General features: G+C 53.3%; 1 protein-coding gene across 2 annotated transcripts in view; it reads right to left on the reverse strand.

Moving 5' to 3' along the window:
- PTPRN2 (protein tyrosine phosphatase receptor type N2) overlaps nt 1-13,803 on the reverse strand; it is a 985,554-nt gene that overhangs the window by 113,043 nt on the left and 858,708 nt on the right. For both annotated transcript variants that reach the window (XM_007983635.3, XM_037991107.2), the window contains one exon: nt 3,019-3,213. In XM_007983635.3, the coding sequence (XP_007981826.3) occupies nt 3,019-3,213 (195 nt within the window). The remainder of the gene's footprint in view (nt 1-3,018; nt 3,214-13,803) is intronic.

The following is a 13,803-nucleotide window of genomic DNA, read 5'->3' on the forward strand; positions in this document are numbered from 1 at the left end:
GTGCAAGTCAAGTCTGTGCCTCTCTGCTCCTGTACCAGGGACATGCCCGCCAGGAGACCCCATGTGGCTGAGAGGGCGAGGGATGCACTTGTAAAGTTAGCTCAGAGGAAGGAAAACTAGAACTGCTGGGTGAGAGGAGACGCCAAAGTCCGAGGCCCATGCCTGGCTCACTTGGTTGCTGGACTCCACACGATGCCCATCACTCCCCACACCCACCCCAATTCTGCACGATGCCCGCCGCTCCCCACACCCACCCCGACTCCCACCAGCGCCTGCTGGCATTGTGGAGTCGGAAATATCTCAGTAACATTCACTTTCAAAACATCTTCCTCATCGGTTGATGAGGAAGATCCAGTTTCCCCGGTTTACAGTCTGTGCGCACAGAGGCTAAGTCAGCCGGACTCACACTTGGCCTGAGTGTGCTTCTCGTTTCAGCCCTGCAGCTGTGGGCCGTGGTGAGGCGCGTTGACAAACAGGCCCATGTCACGGTCTGTGGCCCTCGATGACCCCCCAACAGGGTGCCTGGAGTCAGGCTTTGCAGGGTTCCCGCCAGGTGGAGGCTGAGCGTCCTTGCGGTTGAGGCATATTCCAGCGGAAACGAACCCTCACGTTTGCTTTCAGATCTGCCGTGACGTATGTGAAAGCCAAACACAATTCTCTGGGAAATACAGTATTTTCAGGTACCAATAGGGCTTGAGATATCATCAAATTGTTACTCAAGCACCTTGAAATGTGGAAATATCAGAACACAATGGGAGCTCGCTAAGCGGCTCTCCTCTTGGCTAACCTGTCAGACGAATGTCGTTGGCTGACGTGTTTGACCCCAATACCAAACCTCATCACAAATAGGAACTCCTGGTCTCTGCTCCTTTTCTAAAAGGGACAAACGTCAAAACAGCCTCAGAAAAGTCAGATCTAAAGTAACAAAACCACAATCCACCAAGGGAGGAAGTTCCACCAAAGTCGATGACAGGGCTGCCGAGTGAACTCCATGAGCCACGAGCTGTCTGCTCAGGGTGTGAAAGCATCGGGTTCGCTCTCCGTCCCCACCAAGCCTGCAGGGAGAGCATTTCCGGCGGGCGGTCTGGCTTCGTGGGCTCACCCCAGGGAGTGATGGGAAAGGATGTGCCCTGCTCAGCTCACTGACCGGGAAAGCCAGGCTTCCTGACTGTTGCTTCGCCTCATTTTAAGTTATCCAGGGAGAAGTCTGCTGCGTTCCTCAGTTTCCCCAAATGTCTGGTCCAAGTGGGTCTAGAATTGAGTGTTTCCCACCCACCATCAGAGCTGTCTGTCCCTGCAGTGTCAGCTGGGCCGGGAGGCCTGCAGCCTTGAGCTCCAAGCTCTGCAATGAGGCTTTTTAGTGAAAACATGGTTTTCTGACTTTTTGTGGTCCAGATCCACCACTCTATACTACTATTAACTCATTAGGCAAAAATAGTTTTTAAAAAAGTAAGCTTTTAACATCAACTTACAGGGTCCATCCTGAGACCTGGGAACTTAACGGTATGGTGAAGAAAGTTTCCCTGACCAGTAAGTGCAGCCGCTGCTTCGGTCAAGCAGCGAAACAGGCTCTGCCCTTTTACCCCAGAGACTCCGTCTCCAGTGTGGGAAACAGCACAGCCAGGCACGGTCACCCACCGGGATGACGCCTGCAGCCCGGAGACCCAAGAGGCAACCAGCAGGACGCGCTAAGCTCTCGGCAGCTCTCCCACTAACACCTGGACATTTGTTATGTGTGGAGCGGCAATGCACGGCCACTCCACACACACACGTGACCACTCCAGCGAGATCGACAGCTCTCCCACTAACACCTGGACATTCGTTATGTGTGGAGCGGCAATGCACGGCCACTCCACACGTGACCACTCCAGCGAGATCGACAGCTCTCCCACTAACACCTGGACATTTGCTATGTGTGGAGCGGCAATGCACGGCCACTCCACACGTGACCACTCCAGCGAGATCGACAGCTCTCCCACTAACACCTGGACATTTGCTATGTGTGGAGCGGCAATGCACGGCCACTCCACACGTGATCACTCCAGCGAGATCGACAGCTCTCCCACTAACACCTGGACATTTGTTATGTGTGGAGCGGCAATGCACGGTCACTCCACACGTGATCACTCCAGCGAGATCGACAGCTCTCCCACTAACACCTGGACATTTGTTATGTATGGAGCGGCAATGCACGGCCACTCCACACGTGATCACTCCAGCGAGATCGACAGCTCTCCCACTAACACCTGGACATTTGTTATGTGTGGAGCGGCAATGCATGGCCACCCCACACGTGATCACTCCAGCGAGATCGACAGCTCTCCTACTAACACCTGGACATTTGTTATGTATGGAGCGGCAATGCACGGCCACTCCACACGTGATCACTCCAGCGAGATCGACAGCTTTCCCACTAACACCTGGACATTTGTTATGTGTGGAGCGGCAATGCACGGCCACTCCACACGTGATCACTCCAGCGAGGACCCTGGAAAAGGCCGCTGAAGCCGCATCACCGTGACCTTCTGTGCTGGCGCCACCAGGAAGGCTCCTGTGAAGAGCTGAGCACCCAGCCTGCGCCTCCTCCCGCCTCGCTGTCAGAGCGGTGACATTTATTTACCCAAACGATGCTTGCTGGCCTTGAGTGCCAAGGAGACAGCCACTGCTTCCGAGTCAGAGACCCAAAACGGCAGCGCACATGGCAGGCGCTAACAGACGTGTATTCCACTGAAAACTAAACAGTGGGTGCTCACTCTTACACACCAGGGCGAGTGCGTGGGGGGTGCACGTTCCAGGCAGAAGCATAGCAAAGATCTCAGGAAGTAAATACTCTCGTTTGTCTAAATTAAGAGGACCCCCTGCAGACAGTGCCCTGCCTGTCAGCCTCTGCAGCGGGCAGGGTGCAGCCATCATGGCCCCGTCCCCGCGGGTCAGCGGGCACAGATGCTGGGTGTTGCAGGGGCCGAGGAAGGAGGACCCTGGTGCTCGTGCAGCAGGGAGCACAAAGGCGGGGCTTACCAGGATCATGTGGCCGGTGGAGATGTCCATGTTGGACTGCACGGGCTCCTCGGACCAGGATGAGGCGCTGCTGCGTGCGGAGGGGCTGGGCATCGGCCCGTCGCTGAACTGGGACGAGACGCTGCTGATGCGGGATGTGTGCGGGCCCTCGGGCCGGTCTGGTGGCCGCGTGGCCATACGCTGGCGGCACAGCTCCTGCAGGACAGGGGAGGCAGAGCAGGGGGTTAGTGGCATTGGGGACATCCAGCAGGAGGGCATGGCACCCACATGACACCAACCCCTTCTCGTGCTAAGATCCAATGTTCAGGCAGGCAAGAGTTTACCCCTGGGCGGGCCAGTGCAACATGATGGTCAACGCACTCCAAAGGACGCTCCCAGCACAGCGCCCCGAAAAGGCTTCAGGATTGTGCAGGAGAGGAGATAGAGGCCTTGCTCTCAAAATCTGAGAATACAAACACATATCACAAACACACACACACACACACACACACACACACACACATCAGACACACGCACCAGACACATCAGACACATCACACACATACCTACACATACACCACACACACACCCCACATCACAGACACACACATACACACACATATACCACACGCACACCACACACATCACAGACACACACCAAAGACACACACACACACACTGCACACACCACACTACAAACACACACTCCTATAGATTCAAGAAAACATGCACTGGATCCTCCTCTGTCATCAACATGAAATATTCTGGAATAAAGCCACAGTAGCCTTCGCTGGGTGGCTTCTCATTCTATTAGAATATGAGCCACAGGGGAGGCCAGGGCGGTTTGCACTGGGACTGAGATACAGAAACTGGTACCACAATCGAAGTGTTTGCAGAAAAAAAACCCTCATTCTGACGTTTCTTTCTCCAGAGCAATGTCCAAGAGCCCAGGCAAGAGAAGGCAAACGGAGCCGCACAGGAGACGGAAGGCGGGGGGAGTGAGAGAGGCCCGTGCTGCTGAGTAGACACCAAAGCAGAAGTGCCCAGATTCAAAGAAACTCTCAACATTATGCCCCAAGACAGCTTCCGTGGGATCACTGTAGAGTCTTCGACCTCCTTCCCCAGGCAATGCTCAGCCACACATGCGTTGGGCACCCCGAGCACCTGCCCAGCCGTGCAGGACCTGCCTGCAGCCAGGACACGGCTACACAGCCTCAGGTGCTCAGGACACGCCAGGACCCTGCTGTTGCCGCTCACCTTCGGGGTGCAGCCTGGGTGCCCCCGACGTCTGACCAACAATCTTGTTTTGAAACTGTTCTAACCACTGTGTTAGGATATCCTATCCTTTTGCCTGGTGAAAATATACCTGCACCCTGAGTCTGCAAAACGAAATGATACCCAGAAAAAGTTTGTAAGAGAACTGGAGCTCAACAGAAGAGGTGAAAATGCATTCATGGGAAAAAGAAATGCTCCAGGGAGCCTTGTGGGCTGCTGCTGCCTTGGTTTCATTTTGGTGGCGTCCCGGGGAGGCCGAGCCACCCACTCGCTCCCCACCGCGGTGTGCGTCAAAGGCCTTGCACTCCCCAAGGCAACCGCCAAAGCTCAGCAAACACTCCACGTGTCCATCCTCCTTTCACCCGGACTGCCGGCTTCCTTGGCTTTAAAGATGTCTGCCAAGCCGCCGACACCACACCATCTAGAAAACATTCTCCTCCACCTGGCTCTCTGGGACGAGCAATTCATGTTCCCGGGCTCTCTGCTTCAGGCTCGTAGCGAGATACAGGTGCTGTGGGAAGGGCCCCTGCGGCCCCCACTCTCCACGAACCTGCAGCCCCTGTAAGAGCAGCTGGGGACAGGGAGAACGACCATGGGGACAGGAAGGATGACTGTGGGGACGGGGAGGACGACTGTGGGGACAGGAAGGACGACCGCGGGGACGGCGGGGGTGGAGGGTGACTGTGGGGACGGGGGGAGGGTGGCTGCAGGAATGGGGGGGATGAAAGCGGGGACCCAGACAGAGACACACAGGGGAAGGTGGACTTTACCAAGGGCCTCTGGTGAGGGTCAGGGGTCTCTTACAAAAGGGAGAGTTCCAGTTCCTTGTTTCCCATACATCTTCAAGTACTTGTTAGTTTATAGACTGTTTTAAAATAGTGAGTGTGTTTAAAAAAACCCACCCAAGTTTTCTCAGAATCTCAAAAATAAATAAACAAACAAAAAACCACAAAGGATATTTATTTATTTATTTATTTATTTTTATTATTTTTGATACGGAGCCTCACTCTGTCTCCCAGGCTAGAGTGGAGAGGCACGATCTCAGCTCACTGCAACCTCCACCTTCTGGGTTCAAGTGATTCTCCTGCCTTACCCTCCTCATTAGCTGGGATTACAGGTGCCTGTCACCACACCCAGCCAATTTTTATATTTTATTAGAGATAGGATTTCACCATATTGGCCAGGCTGGTCTCAAACTCCTGACCTGAGGTGATCTGCCCGACAAGGGATAATTTTAATAAGGTAGATGATACCAGTAACCAACCCGAGTACACATCTCATGTATTTCTCAATTGTGCACATGAAGTATGCTTGACGTGGGGGAAAAGCACACTGAAAAATGTTTCTGAAGTAACTTCTATGTCTTCACACAATTTCTCCAGAAAAATAACATCCAACCAAAGCATGAGAACAGCTATGGCTCAGGAAACCCAGAGGGTCCGAGAATGTGACCCTCTGGGGAAGATGATTTGAAACGCTGGAGATTTACTCACATAAAAATAAAAAATCAAGCTAGTTCCATGCCCATCCTGTGACTTGCCACCCATGGAAGAGCTACAGTGAGGTCTGAGCTCTGTTCTTTCCTGAGTGCACGGAGGGTGAAGCCACCAAGAGGCCCCACAGTCCAGGACTGGGGTCCCTGCTCCACCACAAACTTCCATTTTTATTTTATTTCTTTTTCTCCCCAAGTCAACAATAGCAAACAACCACAAACTTTTCACGTGTCCTTGGGAAAACCTCTTAAGGTCTCTAAGCCTATTTTTTTCACTTTATAAATAGAGATAATCCTATAGTTACTGTGAAGATTAAAACGGTTTCCTGTATAGTCAGTGCTTAGCATGGAGGCGGCTACAGAGAAAGCCTCAAGCAGTAGTGAGTAAGAGAGAAGTATTAGTGAATAAAAGTTAAGGCCATTGTTTCAGCCAGAGCCAAACTTTTGACGGCTTGGCAAGTGTAAAGATATTTCTTAAGAAGTTACAGAATTTATTTATTTATTTATTTTTCAGAGAGTCTCGCTCTGTCACCCAGGCTGGAGTGCAGTGGTGTAATCTCAGCTCACTGCAACCTCCGCCTCCCAGGTTCAAGTGATTCTGCTGCCTCAGCCTCCTAAGTAGCTGGAATTACAGGCGTGCACCACCACACCCGGCTACTTTTTGTATTTTTAGTAGAGACGGGGGGTTTCACCACATTGGCCAGGCTGGTCTTGAACTCCTGACCTCAGGTGATCCACCTGCCTTGGCCTCGCAAAGTGCCGGGATTACAGGTGTGAACCACCGAGCCAGGCCAAAGTTGCAGAATTTAAAGCTGGACAAGCCGACGTCGCCTCCTCTGGGGGGTGGCTCAGTGCTGGTGCACAGTGAGGGAGACCCAGGGTTCGGTGCCGCTCAGTGGGGATCTGCGGCTCTCATCAGTGGTCTCACGTCACTGCGCAGCGCGAGGTCTTCTTGAAGGTCTTAACTTTTTCAAAGGAGGGAAACTGCGATGAAGATCCAAGAAAAATGTCCCTGGCAGAGAGGAAGCCCCTGAAAGCTCGGCCCAGAAGGTTGCAGAGATGTGGCAGCAGCTCTTCGCCTGTGCAGGAGGAGGCGCTGCCGCGGGAGAAGGGCGTCCCCACAGCAAAGCGACGCGTGGCCGGGGACGCTGCCCTTGGACGAAGGCCCTCTCCCTGCGGGCTTCTGCCTACGAATGGGAGTGGGTGCTCTCGCCAGGTGCCGCTCCGCTCTGAACTGACCGCTACCAAGTTTCTATGCAGCAAGTGGCTCAGGCAAACATCTGAGCAGTGATAAGGCCGGGAATGGCCTGCAGGGAGGAACGGGGTGGTGGGGAAGCCGGGCCCTGGGTGGAGGAGGTTGCTGGGGCTGAAGCCCCCTCATGTTGCCCCTGAGCCTGGAGGCAGGTGAGAGACACATCCTACTTCCCTGGACACTACGGTGGGCAGGACGCGGCTCCCCAGAGGCACCAGCCATGTTTCCCTCAAATCACCAGTGCAGGTTTTTCTGAAGGCTCCGGGGGAACCCGCCACTTAGGAGAGTCTCTGCACCTCCACAAAGCTGTCCCAAGACCCAGGCAAGTGGGCCACCATGGTGTCACGATGGACGCCTCCTAGAAACCAGGACTCAGAAAACATGTACGTCTTCAGAGGAACAGGATGAGAACTGCAAAAACAGACCTAACTTTGGTTCTCTCCCTTGACGTCCAGGGCAATCACTGATTCATCCATTCATAGCACCTGCAGTCAGAGGGCCTGATTTTTTACCTGGGCTTCAGGTCTTACTGACTGTGTGACCTTGGGGAAACCCTAATCTCTGTGTGCCTCAGTTTCCCCATCTGTGAAGTGGTGATAACAGTACCGACTTCACCGTTGGGAGGATTAAATAAGAAAACATGCTTAGATTGAGGCTTTGGGCCTGTGCCTGGCACACACCAGGTGATTCTTTGCTGTTCCGACTACGATGATTATTAGTTTATTCAAAATTGGGTTTGCTATGGTCCCTTGCCCGGTCAGCACTGCACAGGGTGCCAGGAATACCAGGCTGAACCAGGTTGGGTCAGACTCGCCGGGCCCTGACCCCTGAGCACCCCCAGGCCACCCGGAGCTGGGCACGAGTGACCACAAGAAGCGACGGAAATGACGGCGACAGCACGTGTTGGGTGTTCGTGGGAACGGGTGCTGTGGGGCAAGGAGGAGGGGACTCTCCCTGACTTGAGGTCAAAGAAGGCTTCAGGCAGGAGAGGCTCAGGCCCCAAGTCTAGGCCACAGTGGCACTTGCAGAGACAGGGAGAGGAGAGCAGGCACCGGGCCTGGAGGTGCGGAAGAGCTTCCACGGGGCGAGCAAGGAGGAGGAGGAGAGAGAAGGGGCTGCCACTCCCTATGGCCTCCTGGGTGGGCAGTGCTGCTGGCAGAGGGCTCTGTATCTGCACCGCGACTGCTCTCAGAATGTGCTTTTCCACGGCGAGCCTCGTTTTTGGACATGGGATGTACCCGATGTCTACAAGCTGGAAGTAACACTGTCAACCGTGTACTTCTTATGCATGCAGCATCTGAAGGGAAGGCATTGCATCCGCCACCCACCTAACCTTACGGCTCAGCCACATCCAAGCAGCACGGTTCAGTCAGAAGTTCACACCTCATTCGACCCAGCTGTTGCTAGGTCAGTGTGGCTGTCCTGGGGCCAACTGGAGGGTGTGCTGCCTCACGCTCCATCTCAGGACATCCACAAAGCATTGCTTTTGCCACATTCTGCTTGGCTGCAAGGCCACTTTCTGGAGCCCGAGCTCCACCACCGACCACAACCCAGGCTGGGAAGAAGTTACCCGGGCATCGGCGATTCCCTACAGGTATGGCATGGGTGGTAGGGGGCGAGCAACGCATCAGCCCCGCGAGGAGGTCACCGAACAAGGGCTGTACACGTGGAAACCATGATGACATCAAGCTGACAAGTTAAAGCCCAGAGTCCCAGCGGCACTGGCTGTCGGTTGTCCTGCACGTGCCCCCCAGAAGACGTGGCTGCAGGCCCAACTCCTGGTGTCTCCCTTGGCGATAAACACAAGAAAGCCACATTTATCTACTGGACACAGAAACAGAAATTCCTCACAAGGGAGCTGGAAGTGCGCCAGTCCGCTGCTCTCATGGGAAACGGGGTCGGGCCAGCCCCCTCCAAGGACGGGGGCTGGGGCGTTTGGCTGCCGCCTCTCCCACTCACTGTGGCCTGCCCCTGCCAGCATCCCTTCCCCTTGCTGTGCGGACCCTTTCCGGGCTACCTGCCAGAGCTCCTCACAGCGGGGACCAGCCCCTCCCTCTCCACCCTTTCCTGGACACTCTTGGGAATCTCCAGATGTGGGGGAAGCCGGGAAGGTCCCTGGATTCTGCCTTGTGGCTTGCTGGGGAAAGCTCTGAGGGGCATCTCATGTGGTCCTTTAGGCTGATTATCGTTTCCAAATTCATAATGGAAATTCTATAGTCTGTCCATTCTTGGTCATTTACCTTAAAATTTAAAAATTTTGTAAGGAAAAACACACTTCTTACTAGAATGGAGTAAAAAATGTGGAATGCTACTTGACTTAGTAATGGTCCAGCCAGGGCCAATGAGACAAACCTCATGGCATTTGAAATCACTCTAGGTAATAATTTGGGACATTTCCACCCTGCATGAGGTGACTAACCCTCCGAGCAAGCCTGCCAGCGCGGGCTTACTGAAGATAGCACTGCGAGCTGTTTTTCCCCTCCCAAGACTAGAAAGTGACTGGCCACAGCGGTGGAGGGGACCACACTCCTCACTCTTCACTGAAAAGTAGCACCTGAAAATGCCGCCACGTCCGCGGTGCTCAACGGAAGCGTGAGCTTGCTGACCGCTGAGGCGATGACCGACTGGGCGGCATGGCACACACACTTCTTTCAAACCTCAGTTGAAGTTTACAGCATCAGCTGCCGTCACACCAGAACTGCCATCAGACAAGAGCAGCCACTGCCTATGTTGCCTGCGTTCATTATCAGACTTCTGTGGGGGCCGAGGCACAGAGTGGGGACTCCTGTCAGCCAGCGACAGAAATGGCCATCGCCACTGCAAACACTCTAAGTGCAGTGAGTTTAAAATACAGAGCTGTAGTCGGGCGCGGTGGCTCACGCCTGTAATCCCAGCACTTTGGGAAGCCAAGGTGGGAGGATCCCTTGAGCCCAGGAGTTTGAGACCAGCCTGGGCAACATAGTGAGGCCCCATCTCTAAAAATAAAAGTTAGCTAGGTGTGGTGGCACGCACCTGTACTCCCAGCTACTTGAGAGGCTGAGGCGGGAGGATCACTTGAGCCCAGGAGGGTGAGGCTGCTGTGAGCTACGATCGCACCAACACACTCCAACCCTGGTGACAGAGCAAGACCCTGTCCCCCGACACCCCCAAAAATACAGAGCTATGATCTCAAGAGCATTTTATTTGAGCAAAAGGTAATTTATAAAGCAAACCAACAACATGAGCCTCCTCTGAGAGAAAGCTGGAGGCCATCCCCATCATGTTTTGAAATTTCCCTGATTTATAATCCTCAGTGAACACGAAGGGTGCATCCTCACCCAGAACAAAACTCTCCTGGTCAGACAGTGAACACCCCAGAGCAAGGCCTGCAGGCCACTCGTGTCTGCTGAAGGTGTTAACCGGCAGTGGTGCCCACACAGGAAGCCCGAGACCTGCCCCTCCACAGCGCCCACTTGCAGGGGTCCAAGGGCCTCCCCCACACAGCCTGACCTGGGGGCACCGACACATTTTTGGCAAACAGATCTTGGCCGGACAGAAGGTCCAATCCTTCCAGCCACTTCGCTCAAAGAAAAATCTATTTAAGATCCAGACTCAGCCTGACAATCGTGAAGACGGCTCTGTTTATGATCTGGGACGACGCGCCTTCAGCAACAGCGGCCCAGTGTGTGCAGCTTGGCGACCTTGAGTTTGTAAAGACGAGTAAGACCTTGTGGCATTCGCATGACTCAATAACCAACAGGTAATTAATTATGAACAAAGAAGAAAGGTTGCTGTAACCACATAACTCTTTTGATTGTAGATTTAGACATGAGGTCGGTGGCACCCGTGAATTCCCTCCCTGCTCTGTGAGGAGCTGGGCAGAGGCCCCATCCCACTGAGGGTTGGGCATGGGCCTACCTGGCCCTGAAGGCGCCCATGGGACCACTCCCACCAGGGTGTGGATGAAACCTGTGTTCTTTTCTCAATTCATACTCTTTAGCAGCAAAGAAACAACAATGTATACGTGAACTAAAAAAAGAAGGATTATAAATCATGCTACTATAAAGACACATGCACATGTATGTTTCTTGTGGCACTATTCACAATAGTAAAGACTTGGAACCAACCCAAATGTCCATCAATGATAGACTGGATTAAGAAAATGTGGCACATATACACCATGGAATACTATGCAGCCATAAAAAAGGATGAGTTTATGTCCTCTGTAGGCACCTGGATGAAGCTGGAAACCATGATTCTCAGCAAACTATCACAAGGGCAGAAAACCAAACACTGCATGTTCTCACTCATAGGTGGGGATTGAACAATGAGAACACTTGGACACAGGGCGGGGACCACCACACACCAGGGCCTGTCAGGCGCTGGGGGGCTGGGAGAAAGATAGCGTTAGGAGAAATACCTAATGTAAATGACGAGTTAATGGGTGCAGCAAACCAACATGGCACATGTAAACCTACGTAACAAACCTGCACGTTGTGCAATGTACCCTAGAACTTAAAGTATAATAAAATAAAAGGAAAAAAAAATTCTAGGGAGCAAAGGGGAAGTCATTTATTTTTGTGCATGCTGCTTTGCATTTTTAGAATGTCTGTCCCTGGAGATGGAGCTCACATCTTTCCGGAAAGCTCTGTAGTCTCAGTATAGCTGCTCTGTAGCTTTTTAGCTGTCTGGCTCCTCTTAGGTGTTGAGAAAGTTATTAAGAAAATTATTAAGGATAGCATGTCAAGTTTCCAGTGAGAAGGATGCATCTGCAATAATGGAAAAAGGGCATGGTTTTTGCAGGTCATCTCCATAGTAAAATATCAATGGTTATAATGTGCCTCTATTTTTGAGAAGAAAGTATTCCAGAGCCATTAGTGTGTTAGAAAAAGAAACCTCCCATAGTAGAAATGACATCCATTATTGGTAAAGAAAGCAAGCCAAGACAGAGCTGAGGACCAGGACTCTGGGTCCAGATCACTCGTGGCTGTGTGCTACTGGACAGGTTACTGAAAGATGCATGTGTGTTTTTAATCTGTGAAATGAGGATGAAGGCAGAGCAGCTCCACAGAGTTGCTGGGAGGACTCTCAGGGTGGATGTGTGTGGAGCACAGAGTACGAGCCCGGCTTGCACACTCGGCCCGTGTGGCACTGATCTCAGGTGTGTGGAGCACAGAGTACGAGCCCGGCTTGCACACTCGGCCCGTGTGGCACTGATCTCAGGTGTGTGGAGCACAGAGTACGAGCCCGGCTTGCACACTCGGCCTGTGTGGCACTGATCTCAGGTGTGTGTGATGCGTATGAGCCCGGCTTGCACACTCGGCCCTTGTGGCACTGATCTCAGGTGTGTGTGATGAGTACGAGCCCGGCTTGCACACTCGGCCCTTGTGACACTGATCTCAGGTGTGTGTGATGAGTACGAGCCCGGCTTGCACACTCGGCCCGTGTGGCACTGATCTCAGGTGTGTGTGATGCGTACAAGCCCGGCTTGCACACTCGGCCCGTGTGGCACTGATCTCAGGTGTGTGTAATGAGTACGAGCCCGGCTTGCACACTCGGCCCTTGTGGCACTGATCTCAGGTGTGTGTGATGCGTATGAGCCCGGCTTGCACACTCGGCCCATGTGACACTGATCTCTGGTGGGTGCAATGAGTACACAGCCCGGTTTACACACTCAGCCCATGTGGCACTGATCCCACGTGGGTGTGGGCATCCCCCTGCCAGCGTCCACATCTACATTTGGCACAGAGAAGCCACACAGCCTCAAGGGAGCTGGGGTCCTCTGGCAGGGCCTCCTTCCAGGACACAATACCAAGGAGGCCAGACCCCCAGGGCTGTCCCCACCAGACGACGCTCTCGCCACTCTGTCCGGCCGATGAGACCCTCTCCCTCCCTCCTCCCTCTCAGGTGAAACTACAGTAACTGGGCATCTATAAAGAAGAGAGCGGCATCTTCCACTGCTGCCCTAAATGGAAACGCTCCACTGCAAAACTCAATGTGATGCTTGTGCCTCACGATCCAACGCCCTCCCCGTGGGGCAGTGTTTGTCCGGAACGGTAAACCTAGCACGTCCGCACCCAGGCACAAAAAGTCTCCATCAGGAAAATGTGAAAAATTGATCTTTTTGCAGCTCAGTGCTGCCTCCAACACATCCAGAGTCAACTGGAACTGTGAGTGTGAGCCCAGTGGCACCGCAAGCACCCACACCAGCACCCTGCCCTGGGCAGAGCCATGTGGGACCGTCCCCGCAGGATAGTGCTGCACCCAGAGCCCCCACCCCGAAGGCTTCCCGTGCTCCGAGTAGCTCCTCAGGTGTGAGCACACAAACAGAGGCGGCCAGGGTCAGTGCAGCACATTCGGACACCACAGTCCTCGCTCACCGCAGAGCTGCCTGCTTCTCTGCTGTGCCTGAGCTGGGGCCCTGGGCATGTCCGCAGAGTCCTCAAAGTATCTTATACTTCTTTATAACACAATGTGCGAAATAAGCTGAAGAGGATTCTGGGGGCAGAAATTCATCCATACACATCACAAGGCAAATGTCTCATCTCTTAACTCAGCATCTGATGGGGAAAATTACAGAGGGGAAATCACGCACAGAAGAGACCTGTCATTCTCGAATTCTGCCAAAAGAAGAACAAGACAACAAAGGCTTCAGGAAAACCCCTCTGCACCTTTCTGGGAGCCATCTGAACAAAGCCACGCTGCCCGAGTGTGCACAGAGACAGCCTCGGGTTTTAGGGTTATTTTGAGAGTGTAATTACTAGTGACAGGACCACACTAAGGAATTAAATGTACAAAACTGGGCAGG

Source organism: Chlorocebus sabaeus, chromosome 21 (assembly GCF_047675955.1).
Source record: "Chlorocebus sabaeus isolate Y175 chromosome 21, mChlSab1.0.hap1, whole genome shotgun sequence".
Taxonomy (NCBI): Eukaryota; Metazoa; Chordata; class Mammalia; order Primates; family Cercopithecidae; genus Chlorocebus; species Chlorocebus sabaeus.